Consider the following 15,149-nt stretch of genomic DNA (forward strand, 5'->3'; position numbering starts at 1 on the left):
ATTTCAACGAAATTTGTCTTCTCTTCGGCGATCGATAGGCTCGAGGTTTCACACATTCAACCAGAAGCGCCCTTCTGGGGAAATGCAAACAGGCTTATGAGCCTTCCAGTGGTTTCGTTGGCATTTCTGGGAAGTATCAGCAGCATGTCACAGGGCCAGAGAAGAAGTTGCTAACTGACTTTGTTGCAGTACCAGGCTCGCTTGCACTTGGTGAATTGCAGAGGCTTGTTACCGATTTCAGACTCGATTTTGCCACATTGGAAACAGCTTGGACAGGGAAATCAGAATTCTGTTGCAGAACTACCCAAATAAACTTGACAACATGAAGTCTTACCTCAACTCTTGAAAATCCCGCGGCTTACCCGGCTCATAAGCATCCAGGGCTGCCAGGAACTGAGCCTTCCCCGGGCTGCGAAACCCACCATCCCCCAGAGGCCAGGCAATTCCGGGAATACAGACAACCTTGGAAACTAGACCCCGAAGAAGCCGACGATCCTCATCGTTAATCTTGGCCCCAACACGCATGAGGAGAGCCCCAAGAACGATCGTCTTGTATTCGCCGGAGACAATACTTCCCAGATCAAGTTTGCCCTCTCGTGTCTTGCTCTTGGCAATGAGGCACTCGCCCAAATTATCGGCGTCTAACTTTGCGCGGACGTAGGGGACGATTTCATCCTTGAGCTCTTGGGCATACCCTTGGGTCTTGTAACGGGCTGCGGACTCTTGGGGCGCCAACATGTCGGTTTGATTGACCGTTTGGGCAGGTCTGTGGGTCCATTCTTCGGTTTCAACACCCAGTTCGTCGAAGAGACCACACGCGATATCGAGGTCCATGTCACCTTCAAAGAGGCCTGGAGAAGGGAGGTCAGTGAGGTGAGCGACGCTGAAGATGTCAGAAGGAGGGTAGTGGAAGACTCACGGTAATCTCAGCGACCCATGTTGATTGGTTGATGTCAGGATTTGGGAGTTTGAAGAATTTGAAGATAAGGAGGTAGAGTAATGTTGCAAGTCTTGGAACGAGTGGGAGGAAGAGAAGGAAGAAGTCGAGGTGCGAGATGGGCCGTGGAGAGAAGAGCTTTGATGGAAATGCGGTTGGAGGCGACGAGACCTAGGGCTGGAATATCCCAAAGAAATCCCATAGAAGGACATATTCAAGAGGAAATCAAATATTACAAAATAGTTTCCAGGATTGGTCCGTCGCTTTTCTATACAATCAATTTCTGAAGCTATTCATGTCTGTAAGAAGGGTCTATCCCGCGGATTACTTGGCTTTGTATTTGTAGTATTTTCCAGCCAACTGTAGCTAATGGCACAACTGATTTACTCCGTACATTCACATTTTATAGTCCTCTTCTAATACCATTGAGTTTTGATAAATATCGGTATATCTAACCGAGGACTAGTCCACTAGTCCACTAGTCCAGGGTCCACCATTGGATACGAGATACGAGAGAATCCAGTGTCAGCCTAGAGCCTCATCTGCCTCCAGGACCCTTTTCTCCTAATCCTCCCCTCGCAGAAAGACCCTATCACATTCAAAGCCCTAAAAGTTGACATCTCTCCGGTCACAGCGACTCTTGTGTTTGTTTGCTTTTTCCCATTTGCGTGAGTGGATCAACCATGGGCCGCCTCCACCGTGACGATCTCGCGGATGCCGCCTCCTCGCACTCGCTGCATTCCATCGCCGACGAGGATGAGCTGCCACCTCCTTACACCGACGAACCCGATCTCAACCCCGTCCCTGCTTCTAATCCCACCCCCGCATCCTCCTCTTCACGCCCGACCGGTGCATTCCGGCCCCTCCGCATCGTCGACGGGGCCTATGCGATCCCCGGCTCCAAAAATGTCCTCTCCCACGATAAACGCGTCGTGTCTCTCGCGCCGACCCTCTCCAGCAACAAAGATGAGCTCCTCCATGTTATCCGCAGGCAGTTGAAACTGCCCGTGCGGCCGATGCTGCTCATCAAGGGCACGCATACCGAGTCTTCCAACGATGGCAAGCAGAAGAAGAGCAACGCCGTCACCGACTTTGAGTTCCAGCTGGATCTCGCAGAGACCATGCTGACGGGATGGGAGGGTGGCCCGTTGTATGTGAACTGGATGGAGATCGATGTGATTCGGGACGACGACGGAATCTCTGCTTTCCGAGGTGGAATCTTACGGTCGCGCGACTACAAGGCTCCCAAAGCGCCCTCGGCGCGTCTGGTCCTTGATCAGGACGTGGACAGCGATGCTGCCCTTCTTGGACCGGATGCCGAGGCTGGCATTGATGCTGATGTCCAGGAGGAAGAAGAGCATGCTGCCGTGGTGAACATCAACAATGATCTCGAGCTCTGGTGTGAGCGGTTCTGCCTCGACCCGGCGCCTGTGAAATCGTATGGCTTTCCTTCCACTCGAATCCACCAATTCACGACCCTTAAGGGCTTCTGACTAACGCTTTCTTGCAATTCTAGTTTCACCATCTACCGCCAGTTGAAGGGCTTCGACCACCAAGCGATGCGCAATATTTTCGACTCACATATCCGCGAGCTGAACTACCGTGGCACCATCTATCAATGCTTCACCCAAGCCCACAGCTCCGTCACCATCTACTCCCCACACTGGATCAACCGCCTACGCACAAACAAATATATCTGGTGGCTGGTTGTCCTCCTTCAGCTCTGGATTATCACCTGGCCCATTATCTGGTTTATGGAAAAGCGATACGAAATCGCTTTTACACGCTGGAACGCCTCACTCGACCCCAACACCGAATCCAGCTTGGTGAAGTGTTATGCACGGAATCGCAACGAGTCAGCCCTAGCGGAGTGGTGGGCACCAGCCGTCAAGCAGGCTGCATGGACGCGCCGATCTGGCGACAATAATCTCCTTACAAGGCTGGATGCTGAGCGAGTGCAGGGAATGAGCACGGAGCAGTTAATTAACTTCCGCCCTCAAGAGTCATGTGCAGAAATCGAGCGTCGGGAACGTATGGCCAGAGGTCAAGGTGGCTTCATCGATAACGTCGTGGGATTGGCTCGCGGAATTAGCGAAGTCGGACAGGATTGGAGGTTTACCATGGGATGGGGTGCTAACTCTTGATTCGTGTCTGTTTTCCCAGCGACTTTTTTGTGCTTTTTCTTTGTAGTTTGCGCTGGGGGGCTTGAACAGCCCCCAAACAACGTGGTTCGTCTTGTGGATGCACTTAATACATCCTGGCTCGAACTGCCCAATTTGTTGTTCCACTGACCCTGATTCGGATTATAGCTGATATTGATGGTCATCCGTTGTATAATTTCTCTAGGATAATGCCAGCTTTGGCGCCTGAAGTAGATCTAGCCATTGCTTCTCCACCCACGAGTATCTGCCGATCGAGGCTGACGTGAGGGGCTAGTCCTGGGCAGGCATTTGGATTTGTGTTTAATCCTCCGATAACGAGATGAATCTCGAGTTTATTTTGCCCAAGGAGATGATAATATTTATAGCCAGCAAGCGCCAGGATGCCACGGTTCTCTAGTGCTATCAATAACATGCAGCGGCGTTTTAACCCCCACTTGAAACATGTCATTCTGGGGAAAAGCAGACAGTGGCAGTGCAGTACAACCACTAAATATAGGCGGTGAATTTAGCGGTGAATTCCAACTTAATTTTAGGACCTCATTTATACTTTTTCGTCATGGCGTCAGCATCCGTAAGCACAGCTGAAATACGAATTCCCGAAGACGATCATATCTCTGACCGGCAATCACTCTTGATATCCACTCAAGCTCCCCTCGACCTCTCTGCACACTACTGCAACCCCATCCCATCCTTATTTTCCCTTGTGATTCACCCCTAACCTAAATACCCCTCCAAAATGCTGCGCAAGAAAGAAACTTATACCAACATTACTCCAATCCCCTCGGGTGTACCCCGCCAACTAGCCCTGGACATTCTCCATAGCCATGGCGAAATCATCACCCTTAACCCTCTGGTCCTTTCATACCATGCCATCAAAGCCCCTCGAGATGCCGCTGCAGATGAATACTACTCCACATGGTACGAGATCATCGAGCGCGTCCAGTATCTCCCGGGCCTAGGTAAGATGGGATCCGGCAAGGTCAGCTTCAAGGGCTGTTTCCACGACACAGAATGGGGTCTGGAAACGCATACCTTTGTCCCTCTGGGAATCGACATCAAAAGTAAATGGCGCATTGCAGGAAATCAACCCGACGAACCTCGGAAATTCCGCGAATTCCGCCACGACGACGCCCCAGAGAATGGGCTGTATTTGCAAGAGGATATCGAAATCAACTGCAATATCACGTTGATCTCGTTCGTCAAGAATCAGTTGAAAGCTGCGTCGAAGGTACTGGTCGATCGGCTTATTAAGAAGGCTGAGCTCCTTGATGCGGGTGTCCTGCAGGCGATTATGGAGGACGGCAGACTCAAGACGATTAATCCGGCCGACCGGTCGAGTATGGCGCGGACGGACTCGCTGGCATCGCGACGGCACTCCGATCAGATCTCGCTCAATTCATATCAATTGCCCCGATCGCCGACTGGTTCGACGAGGCAGCCGTCTGTTTCGGGGGCCTCACAGTCCAAGTACCCCTTTGCACCACCACAGTACGGTCAAGGGAAGACCTTTGCGGCGGAATTGCCAGCTGATTTCCATCATCCGCAGTCGTTGTCAGGTATGCAAAGCGGAAAAAAATTTGGAATTGTATATGTCGTTCGTTGACTCACATTTGAACTTAGATGCATCATCCTATCGGGGTAAATCATATACGGCCGAATTACCTGCAACACTCGAGGGTCCAGAAAGGTATACCCAACCACAGAATATGGTTCATGAGCTACCCGAGTCCCATCATTGAGTGAGATTGTTGGAATTACGAAACTGAGATACCCTTGTTATACACATGCCTTTTTGTACTTTCCCCATGCCTTTCTTTCTACCTCTTTTTGATGAGTGAGATGACTTTTACGATTCCTCGAGATCAATTTTATATGCACTGAACATATTTGTTCGTGCAATGTTTACAATTATGTTGACTGTACGAGTTGATTTTTGAACGCGCAGGCGTTAGGATACTTTTTGTGCAATTCTCGAAAATTATTTGCAGGGGTATATTCGGACAAATCAAAATATTTCTTTTCTCAATAGGCAAGACCTTGAGCCAGGGGTGTCCAGCGATATAGAGAGAGTAACTCTCTGCGCCGGGCTTTATGCTCGTCCCAGGAGTGAGGCCCAGCCTGCTGGGCGTCATATAACATGGACCTGAATACCTTGCGGAAGTTTTTCTACAGAGATTGATAAGCATCTGGCCGAAAGTTCTGTTTGATAGGAGACTTACTTGGAAAGTGGTATCGAGAGTAACCACGCTGACCTCGTGGGCTCTGATGATCGTTTCACACACCTCTTCCACAGATCGATTTGGGCCAAGTTCCGGCATACGGTCTACAAAGAGAAGGAGAATGAAACTTCCCTGGAGAAGGTAGATGCCGAAAAGGTAAGGCATAAAGGTCATTTCCGGGTCAATGGTTAAAATTTGCGAAACTACCCCGGATGCACTCAACGCGTGTGAGGCACAGGTTAGAAAGCTTTCCGAGGTAATCCAATCGTCTCTGTCTTCGATCATTGAGATGGGATCCCATTTCCCGTGTAACAGGATGTAGAAGACGTGCAGTAGATAGGTACTGTAGATCTTTACCAGTTGGAGCTTCGGATCCTTTGATGTCCCTGCAGTGGGTGATCCAAATGGATCCACGCCCTGGGGTGGCCCGCCATTGGATTGTCGAGGGAAGGGGTGAAGTGCGCTGTCGTTTGTGAGATATGAATCGGTTTGGTTGTCCAAATCAACAAGCTCCTGCTCTCGCTGAGAAATCATCGCTTCTATACGGTGAACAGCTTCAAGAGGAATGTACTGCCCGAGTGTAGGATGAGCCCGGACGTGGTGCAAGTCGATGATATGGCCCAGAACTCGTGCCAAAGGGAGGAAATACTCGAAGAATCCCGCGCCGGAGATCTGAGTTGGAGGACCCAGTGAGCATGCCGGAATACAATTCAGATCCGCTGTGTCAAGAGACTGCCAAAGCTTCTCCGGCAAGGGCGTTCGCACGCAGAAAGTGCCTTCCGCAATACTCAGTCGCATATTAAATGAAAGAGCCAAGTGTCTGTCCAAACAGTAGACCAGCCAAAAAAGACGCCTGCGCTCTTCCTTTGCAACCATCCATCTTCGAAAGGTAGCGTCACCGTTGTATAGCCCGCAGAAGACGGGGCCGAGGTCAATATCTTGATCTTCCATGCTGAGACCACTGGCTCGAACCAGCCGGATTAACTTGTCGCGCCATTTTAGCGAGTCAGCTTTATAGTGCCCGCCCGATATCACTATTGTCAGGATAGCAACGGCTAGAATTGTGTCGGTTGAGCCTAGTTGTCGTGGTAATAAGGCCTTGCCACTCGGCTGTCGATCTGGAGCCGAGTGTGAATTACTTGGTGTGCCGCCGCTGGGGTGGGGATGAAATTGCCAGCCGTCTATAGCGAGTCAGTGAGTGTTCGCATATCCTTTGTAGGGATATACTTACCAGATGTACGGAAATAGTTATCTGGATCTTCAGATTGAAGCAGGTCTAATGACAGACGATAGAGATCCACGCTCATGCGTTCTCGCGCTCCCGGTGTGTCAAATATCTTCATGTCGGCAGTCTGCGCGACGCAAAACAGAATGACTGCAAGAAGAGCCGATGATGTTGGGCGAGGGTCGGTGGGATGAAGAACGGATGATGGATGCAAGACGTGAGCAAGCATGTAGGGAGATGTTGATTTGAACAAGGAGTTATGCTTCTCATTGAAGTAAATCTCGAGCATCTCCGATGCCTCCTCTGCAGAAAGGAGTCCATTCAAGTGTGGAAGGATTGACTCGAGGCAGCGGTAGGGTGATCTCATCGAAACGTGTTCTGACATTGACCCAGGGACATCGTCAAAGACACTCTGATGAAGACCTGACAATGACCCTCGATGATCAAGAGATATCTTTGAAAGAAGATTAGTCAAGTGAAACTTTTGGAATTAGCAGTCGCGATTCGGAAGACTTTACCCGAGGGGGCGATATTGCTGAGCTTGTCTCCATTCGTACACTGCTCAAAGAAGTCTGGAACAGCCCACCCAAGGGATCTTTCTGCGCAGAAAACGGTTGATTGTTGGTTGCAAACTTCTCTGCGCCAGAGGGACTTGTCATCGGCCCTGGGTCATTTGCATTTGCATCTAGCCCATACGACCGATGCTCCAAAGACGAAATAACCGAAGGAGCATCTTGATTTGAGGTGCTACTTGACATCACAGTGTCTCCAGGACTCCTTGACTGATTCTGCGGCGATCTGTTTTCAAAGATCTGGTCATCGCGTTGAATGTCGCGGCCAGGATCTGTCCTTGGTCGACGACCGCGCTTTCGAACAGCCTTGGTATAATGGCATTCCTCTTTGCGTTCTGAAAATACCAGTCAGCGAATCTGCTTTCGACAATAGTCCAAAGATCTTCAATGTACCTGCACATCGCCGGCTTAATGTGACGTGGCTAATCAGCATGGGCCTTAAACTCGCCTCTCGATACACTTACCACGGTCGCTGGCCATCGCATCTTTGTTTGGAGTATGTACACGAGTCGCAAGCTCTTAGGACCCTAGTCTGGCTCCGGTGGGCCATGTTGGTGCTGGTCATTGCAGATAAACAGGAGTGATCGAAAAATGGGCCGTGACTGCGGAGACAAAAAATGCGGGGAGAGCTAGTGGAGTCTTTTCACAGCGAACAGGCTAAATCCCCGATCGCTTTGGCCAATGAGGGTTTTAACCCGAGACTGCAACCTTACCCCTGCAGGCTTTACTACGAGATCTGCGACCTTTTTGCCTAAATTGGCGTGGCAAAGCTGTGATAACTTATTATTGCAGTATTATTGTTTGGAGGAAATTATGGACGCTACAGCGGCTGATCGGGAATGTGATACTACTATCCCGAAGAACCACCGGACAGAGACCTAGGTTACTGCCAGGCCTAGATAGATGAGGCAACTCAGAGAAACGGGTTATACCAATTCTGTCACTAGCGCCTTATGAATGGTAGTAGAGTGCAGTCTGTCATCTATCATATGTGATTGCCGGAATTACTTAGAGCGATTTAGCCTCATAATCTAGCGGCAGCGGGCTTTTTGTTGGCAACATCCCAGTCATCACCCGGACTGGGGAAGGAGTAATCGTGCCATGGCCCCAGAATGTCGTGCACGGCTGCGCAGAGTTGTGCATCCTCTCTGGCTCTGATCATATTGATCTCGACAGACGGACCAGCATCTGCACTCCAGAGCCAGCGAGGTTCATCCGATACGCGTAGAACCTGACGAGCAGTTGTCAGGTTGTCCTCCAATTCTGCTATGGAAGTAATTCCCATGATAGTTGTTATGCGAAAATCGGGAGTTGACAGAGACTGACCCCGGCGAATAGAATGTCTGAGCGCTAGGGCTGCCATCGATTCTCCCTGCTCTGCGACGTAGTCGGCTGCTTCTTTAACGGCGCTCCGTAAACCTGAAGGTGCTGGATGAAAATCTCCCAAATCTCCAACGGGTACGCCGTTTGCACGAAGAAGACCAATGGCCAGCGGGCTCGAGTTACAGACGCAGGAAACTCCTGCTTCGTGAAAAGCCTCCAAACCTTCTCGTGCCAGGCGGTCATTCTGCAGCGTCATTTGAGCCCAGTTCTGGATTATGTCAAGAGGTCGAGAGTATTGAATCTGAACGCGGCGAGCAATTCGGGAGAGGATGTCTATTCGGTAGCCCGAGATACCGACGTATTTGATATAGCCCTCGCGAACCATGTCAAGCAAGACACCGATAGCGCCCATAACTTCTTCTTCGGGGACAAATTCGACATCATGGCAAAACACAACGTCTAGATACCGAGTGTGTAGTCGTTCGAGCGAACGCATGACAGACTGTCGAACCCATACTGGAGAATAGTCGAATTCTGTTGCTGTAATCCGACCAACCTTGGTCATGAGAAGATACTGATCACGAGAGTATAGACTCGTAATATCTGGATGTGACAATGCTTCACCAAGAAGTATCTCCGAGGGATGATAATAAGCGGATGTGTCGATGGCGCGTAGTCCTAATTGGAAAGCACGTTTGAGAACTTGCAGTGCCTGCGCTGAATTGGGATTTCGGTATACTTGGTGGCTGAATCCGGCGCCACCAAGAATGAGCGGTGGGAGAAGATGGGATAAAGGTGTTGAGGCTTGGGAAACACTCATACTGAGAGCTCGTCCGTGCGAAAACTATACCAGAGTGGTAGAAAGCTTCGGGGAGAGAGACGAGTTTTGCGACGTATTCAAATAATGCAACCATGAGACTAACCTTTGTAAACCTTCGCCATTTATCCGACAACCCTCTATGCCCAAGGCAGCATGTTGCATCTGGACGCGGAGTCTAGTTGAGGCTAAGGAAGACAACGCAGCAAGAAGAGCGATACAATTTCCCGCTGTAAATACCCGACGGAAAAATGCTGATTGGCGGGCGCGAGGTCTGCCAATCGTTGCCTCTTTGATTGTTCAAAATGCCACGGTCGCCTTCATATATAATCAAATATGACAAGAAATCCACTGGACAATCATTTCCTTTGAATTTGAATCATCGCGTTCATCGAATATGGTCTTTGCGGAATCGCTATTGACGAGCATGTTCCCGGCGGATCGTCTCGGTCGTCGAAGCCTCAACGTTCAGGGCTGCATCGTTTGCCTCGGGCAATATTATCTTAGCCTGGGCAACGGAATCATTTATATGGCCCTAGTTTCCATGACGGCAGCGCATGTGGACTAACTCTGAGTGACGATGTAAACAACGCCTTTGTTCATGGAGAATCGAGCCCCAATCAAGCTCAAGTGGAGAAGTAGCGTCTACCTCCATCGTACCCCTCAGTTGTCAAGCATTCGGTCGGGATGTCATCGAACTTGGATATGGATGGAAGTAGCTTTCGTGTATTCCCAAGGAGTTTATCAGGTCACAACGAGCAGCCTGAGAGATCATTCACCAATTCAGGAAACGACTGAATGGGCGAATATCGTGAGCTTCCTCAAGCAAAGCCCCGTGAAGTAACCATATAGCCGTCTTGGCGACCCTGCGAGGATGATCAACAGGGTATGGAAATTGACGTTTATGGCAAGCTGATTCAATGGAAACTTCCTTAATAGTTAATTATCGAGTAAGGACTAAATTTCGAAAACGATTGGTTTAACACATGCAAGACTTGACAGATAGCCAAGTTTTGCAGCAACATGAAACCCGCCCGAGGTCTATCCCGAAGCCTATACAACAGCACCTCGGGCCCTTAGCCCCAACGCCGAAGTTCGAAAGTCGGGGTACTCGGGGTACTCGCCGGCCAGCGAGAGACCGGTAGTCGGATATAAGAGTACCAGTCGGCAATTGCCGACTTATAAATACAGATCTTCTTCCCTAGACAAAGCTACGAAGTTAATTCACTACACAATGGCCGAAACAAAGATTGCCTCCTTGCCTACCCCTCAAATTATCCCAGCCTCAACAAAACAGGCCGAAGTTAGCTATCCAAGATGGTTTGGTGGCTCGGCATCTTGCATGGCGGTAATGGTGTCGCATCCGTTTGACCTTAGTAAGTGCTTTCTCTGTAACCTAGCTTCGAACATGAAAAGCTAACACGAATTCGCTCTAGTCAAGGTCCGCATGCAGACTGTTGCAGACGGTGCGAAACAAGGTTCAGTTCGAACAGGAATGCAGATTATCCAGAATGAAGGTGTTAGGGGTCTCTATCATGGCGTGAGTATCCGGCCCACGGCGCCATATAATACTTCCGTTCATATAAACTAACCTCCACCCAAAAGCTTTCCGCTGGATTGATGAGATCATGTAAGTATTACTGCATTGAGAACTTCAAAACGAGGTCTAACACATTCCTAGTAACATACGGAGCCTCTCGTATCGCTTTATACGAAGAGCTGAAACAATCAGCAAAAAAGTCAGAGAAGCCCATCACCACTCCAATGCTCACGGCGATGGCAGCGACGTCAGGCTTCGTGGGAGCTATATTTGGTACGCCATCAGATATTGCAAATATCCGGATGCAGAACGACAGGTCTTTGCCTATTCAACACCGCCGCAATTACAAGCATGTGTTGGATGCCTGGGTCCAAATGAAGCATCATGAAGGTTGGAGAGCATTTGCACAGGGTCTATGGCCTAACTGTTTCCGGTGTGGAATCATGACTGCAAGCCAGCTTGCGTCTTATGATACATTCAAAGAATTGCTGCAAAGGTGGAGTAGTCTTAGCGGGGAGAGTCCGGTCATTCACATTTCGGCCTCGTTGTTGGCTAGTCTCGTTGCGACTTCAATTTCGAGCCCGATGGACGTGATTCGAACACAGCTGATGAGTTCTTCGAAACGAGTATCAGTGTTCAGGATTGTGACCAACTTGACTCGATCTGAAGGTTATCGGTGGGTATTCCGTGGCTGGACACCTAGCTTTGTGCGCTTGGGTCCTCAGACTATTGCAACGTTGGTGGCACTGGAGCAGCATAAGCGGATATACCGTCTCCTCAAGTCTGGAGATGACCAGTTATGAGATATCATAGACTTTGAGTTTGAATAGAAGGCATAGATTTCTCCGACGGACATATTCCATCTATCCTCGGGCGTGAAGTCTAGTTTCGAGCATGCACCGCTCTTTTCCCTTTCCATGGAAAGGAGAGACTTATTTTTCTTCACGGCGTAGGGCAAATTTAGATAGGTATCGATATGAAAGGTTGGTCATGAAATTAAATGCTATTAGACTAGTCATGGTCTTCACCGTTCTTGTCGTAGGAAAGCAAACTGAGCCTGCTCAGTGCCTTTCCGAACCGACTTGGACGTCTGTGGAAGTAATTCAAGTGTTTGAAGAAGAATCGACTGCAAATTCTCACAAGTCGTCTGATCCATCTGACCATCGTCAAAATCTCGCTCAATTCCTTTCCACAGTAGCTGCACACCCGCAAGAAGATGGTGGGGATAAGGGTCGATGGCCACTAGTGGGAAAGAGCCAGAAGTGCTGTCTGGGCCCTGGCGCGTGGGAATTGTGAAATGATTGCTGAGGCCAAACTGTAGGCAGTTGAGGAGACTGCCCTGTGCATCTGACTTTGTGACGCTCATTTTCTCGAGAATATCTTCCCTTGATGCGATCTCGATGGCATCAATCATAATTAGAATACTTAAGTGGTGATGCACCATAAGCTCGTCTATTTGTGCCCAGGAGGCGATTGTTAGTATCGTCGAGCTTCATATTTGAGACCGGACTTCGGAAGATAAAACTTACACCAGCGAAGCTTTGTGTGTTGCGATAAAAATTGAAGTCGTCGTTCGCACGCCGCCAGCAACGGGCGATAAGTGACATTGAACTGTCTGATTGCCTCTGCGGCAGAGGTATGTGCGTGGTATACGGCATCTTCTCCATGACCTTCACGAAGAGCTTCCTTCAGAATAGTACCCATTTTCCACACGCGCAGTTTCCATGCATGGGCTGCGCCAATGATTTGATTTGCCGTTTCTTCAGTGACTAGTACTCCATGAGTACGCCATCTCTCAGACTGTTCGTGGAATATGTTCGTGCACGTCTGGACCATCCGCCACGAGGACTCCGCTTCCCAACCCAAAAGGCCCGAAGAAAGAACGGATTTGGTGTTGAAAGTCAAGGCAGATGAAGTATCAAACGTCATGGCTGCCCAGTATATCATACTCTCAATGTGCATGAACTCAGATCGAATTTGTTCCGGTGTGGAGATGGGTGCCGCTTGATCTGATAAAAGGGAGACCTTCGAGCCGTTGAATTCGAGACTCCTTTGGCGGGCGCGAAGGTACTGCACTTGTTGTAAAGCAGCTTGAACGCATACTTGAGCAGGTACACCACTTTCCTCCTCGTCTTCGGGTATTCCGACCGGTACCGGGACCATGGCGAAAAGGTATAAGCTTAGCATGGATCGATAACAGGGTCGATTCATGGATTTGAGAAGGTTCTGTCTTAGTTCCCTCCAAAGGGATTGAATCAATGGAGTTTGTGCCAGCTTCTGCTCATTCAAGTGATAGGTCAGGGGAAGCCATCGGGCGGAAAAGGTCTGAATTGCTTGGTTCAGTGTGGTTTCAATCTGCCATTCCTTCACTAATTCGGCTTGCGTCGGAGGGTGAGTCCTCGCACCCGTCGGCCCTTGCTTTTCCAGGTCCTTCATCAACTGGTCGAATTGCCTGCACAGTGATGAAATGCTGACCGATAGAGAAAATCCTGGATGATCGCTTGCGCCGCCTTCCAAGTGACCATTCTCCCCGAATCTAACCCAGCATTAGAACCAATGTAAATTGAATGGTGCTGGTGCGCAGTCCGATGGATTGCTCCTCACTCACGAGAAAGGACAGCTATAATTGCCTAGCCAGGACCCAAAGACCTGCTCGAAGACATCTTCATACATTGATCGAAGCCAGTTCGAGACTTCCAGACTGACCAGCGAGGAACGGGCAGAGGGTGTAGGGGTCCCATGGTCGCGGTGTACTGGACTATCATCCACCCTAAAGGACAAACGGGTATCAATAGATGATCGCAATGGCCAAGTGAAGAATCGATGGGGCAGCCTTACCCAGTTCGAGGTGAGTCTCCCCCAGGATCGTTGAAATGCGGCGACAGATTGAATCCTTCCTCCTGGCTCCTGCCATAAGACGGCGGCGGGGAGAGAAGGGGATTCCAGCGATCCGATGCAGGACTGGACCCATCAGCTCTGGCAACGACTTTTTTCATCCACTATAAACATATTCTGTCAGTTTCTCTCCTAAAATATGCAGTCAACCGCGTAGAAAGCGACTATCCGCACCTCGAAGCTGCAGTGTCGGTTCCGAGCCGCACAGCGGCTACAAGTGGCGACACTCGACTCTTCGGTCGCAGGGCGTCTTCGCAACGCATCACAGGCAACACGAGATTTACGACACGCATCGCAGCTGGAAAATTGCCTGCGTCGATGGACTCGGTCGGTATGCATCCTGAGGATGGACTGATAAAGTGCGAGTTAGACGCAGATATGGGGAGGGATCATTCCTGTATTATGAGCATTGACTGGGTCCCACCCCCGCAGGCTAACCGAGTGGCACAGACTGTTGGACGAATCGGCGAATGCGCAGCAAAGTCATCGAATTGTAATAATGGAGGCACCACGAGCTTCCCCGCTCAGATCTCCAGATGCCAGACTCGTGTTAACGTGCATTTTTAGTGCATGCGAGCAAGAAATCCTGGGGGCAATCCGGGGTAGGCTCCAAGGAGAGCGCTTCCACTTTGGATCTAGGGAGCTGGATTACTTAGTCGAGACTGGCATTGAAGTTACATCTACGTTTATTGAATGAACATCAAATCAAGCTCAAAGACTTGGTACTTGCCAGTCTATGTAGAGATAACGGCATATCACCACTAAGTTCACACCATCTTCCCAGGGCCTCATGACCCGTCATAACTCCCCACAGATTGGCATCTAGTTCTTGGATGTGATTTTCTGGTCTGACTGTCAGTCCTTGAAGACTCAAACAGTATCGGGATGATCCTAGAGCCATCTTCAAGAGCTTTCCCATGCAAAATAGTGCCTCTGGCCATCCGAAATTCCGAGAATATATACTCATACATCATCGTAGGAGTCAATATCACAGCTTCTAAATGGTTCTACCTTAGGCGCATGTAGTTATGCCTTGATTTTGGATTGCTTCGGACTAGAACCTCATGACGCCCAGTGCGGCTTCCATGTTGACGTACTTTGTCTGTTTGTCAAGGACTAAGATTTCTGCTTGGAGCTCCTGCTACTCTACAAGGGCCACCAGGTTTTCTATATGTTTGATGTTTCCTTTCTTCTCTACGTTCTTGGGTCCGTGGCCTTCACACGAGCGAGATCTCTGGTCATCTCCGTGGAGCCACAAGCAACTTACCGGCCACAAGCCTTTAGCTAGTAAAGTGGCATTGCTAATTGTATTCACTGACTGTAGGTGAAGGTATAACCGTTCATACTGTCCCTTCTGCATGGCCTTTGTTCTTTGGAAAATCAGATCTTCGTTCCAGCGACCCCCTGGTGACCGTTTAAGGAAAGCAACTAGAACAATGGAAACTGTCATTCGCCCGGA

General features: G+C 49.6%; 7 protein-coding genes across 7 annotated transcripts; 3 read left to right on the forward strand and 4 right to left on the reverse strand.

The window, feature by feature from the left end:
* Positions 1-170: 170 nt before the first annotated feature.
* On the reverse strand, positions 171-834 carry N7496_006519 (uncharacterized protein; the record flags this gene model as incomplete). Its single annotated transcript, XM_056699448.1, has 2 exons — positions 171-267; positions 335-834. 2 exons carry the CDS (start codon positions 832-834, stop codon positions 171-173), a joined length of 597 nt encoding a protein of 198 aa, XP_056554861.1.
* A 786-nt stretch (positions 835-1,620) lies between these two features.
* Positions 1,621-3,081, forward strand: N7496_006520 (uncharacterized protein; the record flags this gene model as incomplete). The annotated part of the gene is made up of 2 exons (XM_056699449.1): positions 1,621-2,375; positions 2,454-3,081. The coding sequence occupies 2 exons, from the start codon at positions 1,621-1,623 to the stop codon at positions 3,079-3,081; spliced, it is 1,383 nt and encodes a 460-aa protein (XP_056554862.1).
* Positions 3,082-3,835: 754 nt separating this feature from the next.
* N7496_006521 (uncharacterized protein) lies at positions 3,836-4,838 on the forward strand (the record flags this gene model as incomplete). Its single annotated transcript, XM_056699450.1, has 2 exons — positions 3,836-4,655; positions 4,720-4,838. The coding sequence occupies 2 exons, from the start codon at positions 3,836-3,838 to the stop codon at positions 4,836-4,838; spliced, it is 939 nt and encodes a 312-aa protein (XP_056554863.1).
* A 283-nt stretch (positions 4,839-5,121) lies between these two features.
* Positions 5,122-7,680, reverse strand: N7496_006522 (Zn(II)2Cys6 transcription factor; the record flags this gene model as incomplete). The annotated part of the gene is made up of 6 exons (XM_056699451.1): positions 5,122-5,265; positions 5,319-6,471; positions 6,546-6,997; positions 7,062-7,450; positions 7,509-7,537; positions 7,580-7,680. 6 exons carry the CDS (start codon positions 7,678-7,680, stop codon positions 5,122-5,124), a joined length of 2,268 nt encoding a protein of 755 aa, XP_056554864.1.
* A 459-nt stretch (positions 7,681-8,139) lies between these two features.
* N7496_006523 (uncharacterized protein) lies at positions 8,140-9,258 on the reverse strand (the record flags this gene model as incomplete). Its single annotated transcript, XM_056699452.1, has 1 exon — positions 8,140-9,258. One exon carries the CDS (start codon positions 9,256-9,258, stop codon positions 8,140-8,142), a length of 1,119 nt encoding a protein of 372 aa, XP_056554865.1.
* A 1,231-nt stretch (positions 9,259-10,489) lies between these two features.
* On the forward strand, positions 10,490-11,598 carry N7496_006524 (uncharacterized protein; the record flags this gene model as incomplete). The annotated part of the gene is made up of 4 exons (XM_056699453.1): positions 10,490-10,631; positions 10,692-10,795; positions 10,861-10,885; positions 10,937-11,598. The coding sequence occupies 4 exons, from the start codon at positions 10,490-10,492 to the stop codon at positions 11,596-11,598; spliced, it is 933 nt and encodes a 310-aa protein (XP_056554866.1).
* A 221-nt stretch (positions 11,599-11,819) lies between these two features.
* Positions 11,820-14,029, reverse strand: N7496_006525 (Zn(II)2Cys6 transcription factor domain-containing protein; the record flags this gene model as incomplete). Its single annotated transcript, XM_056699454.1, has 5 exons — positions 11,820-12,247; positions 12,325-13,331; positions 13,404-13,565; positions 13,634-13,794; positions 13,865-14,029. The coding sequence occupies 5 exons, from the start codon at positions 14,027-14,029 to the stop codon at positions 11,820-11,822; spliced, it is 1,923 nt and encodes a 640-aa protein (XP_056554867.1).
* Between the last annotated feature and the right edge of the window lie 1,120 nt (positions 14,030-15,149).

The sequence above is a fragment of the Penicillium cataractarum genome (assembly GCF_028827025.1).
Source record: "Penicillium cataractarum strain IBT 29864 chromosome Unknown utg000005l, whole genome shotgun sequence".
Taxonomy (NCBI): Eukaryota; Fungi; Ascomycota; class Eurotiomycetes; order Eurotiales; family Aspergillaceae; genus Penicillium; species Penicillium cataractarum.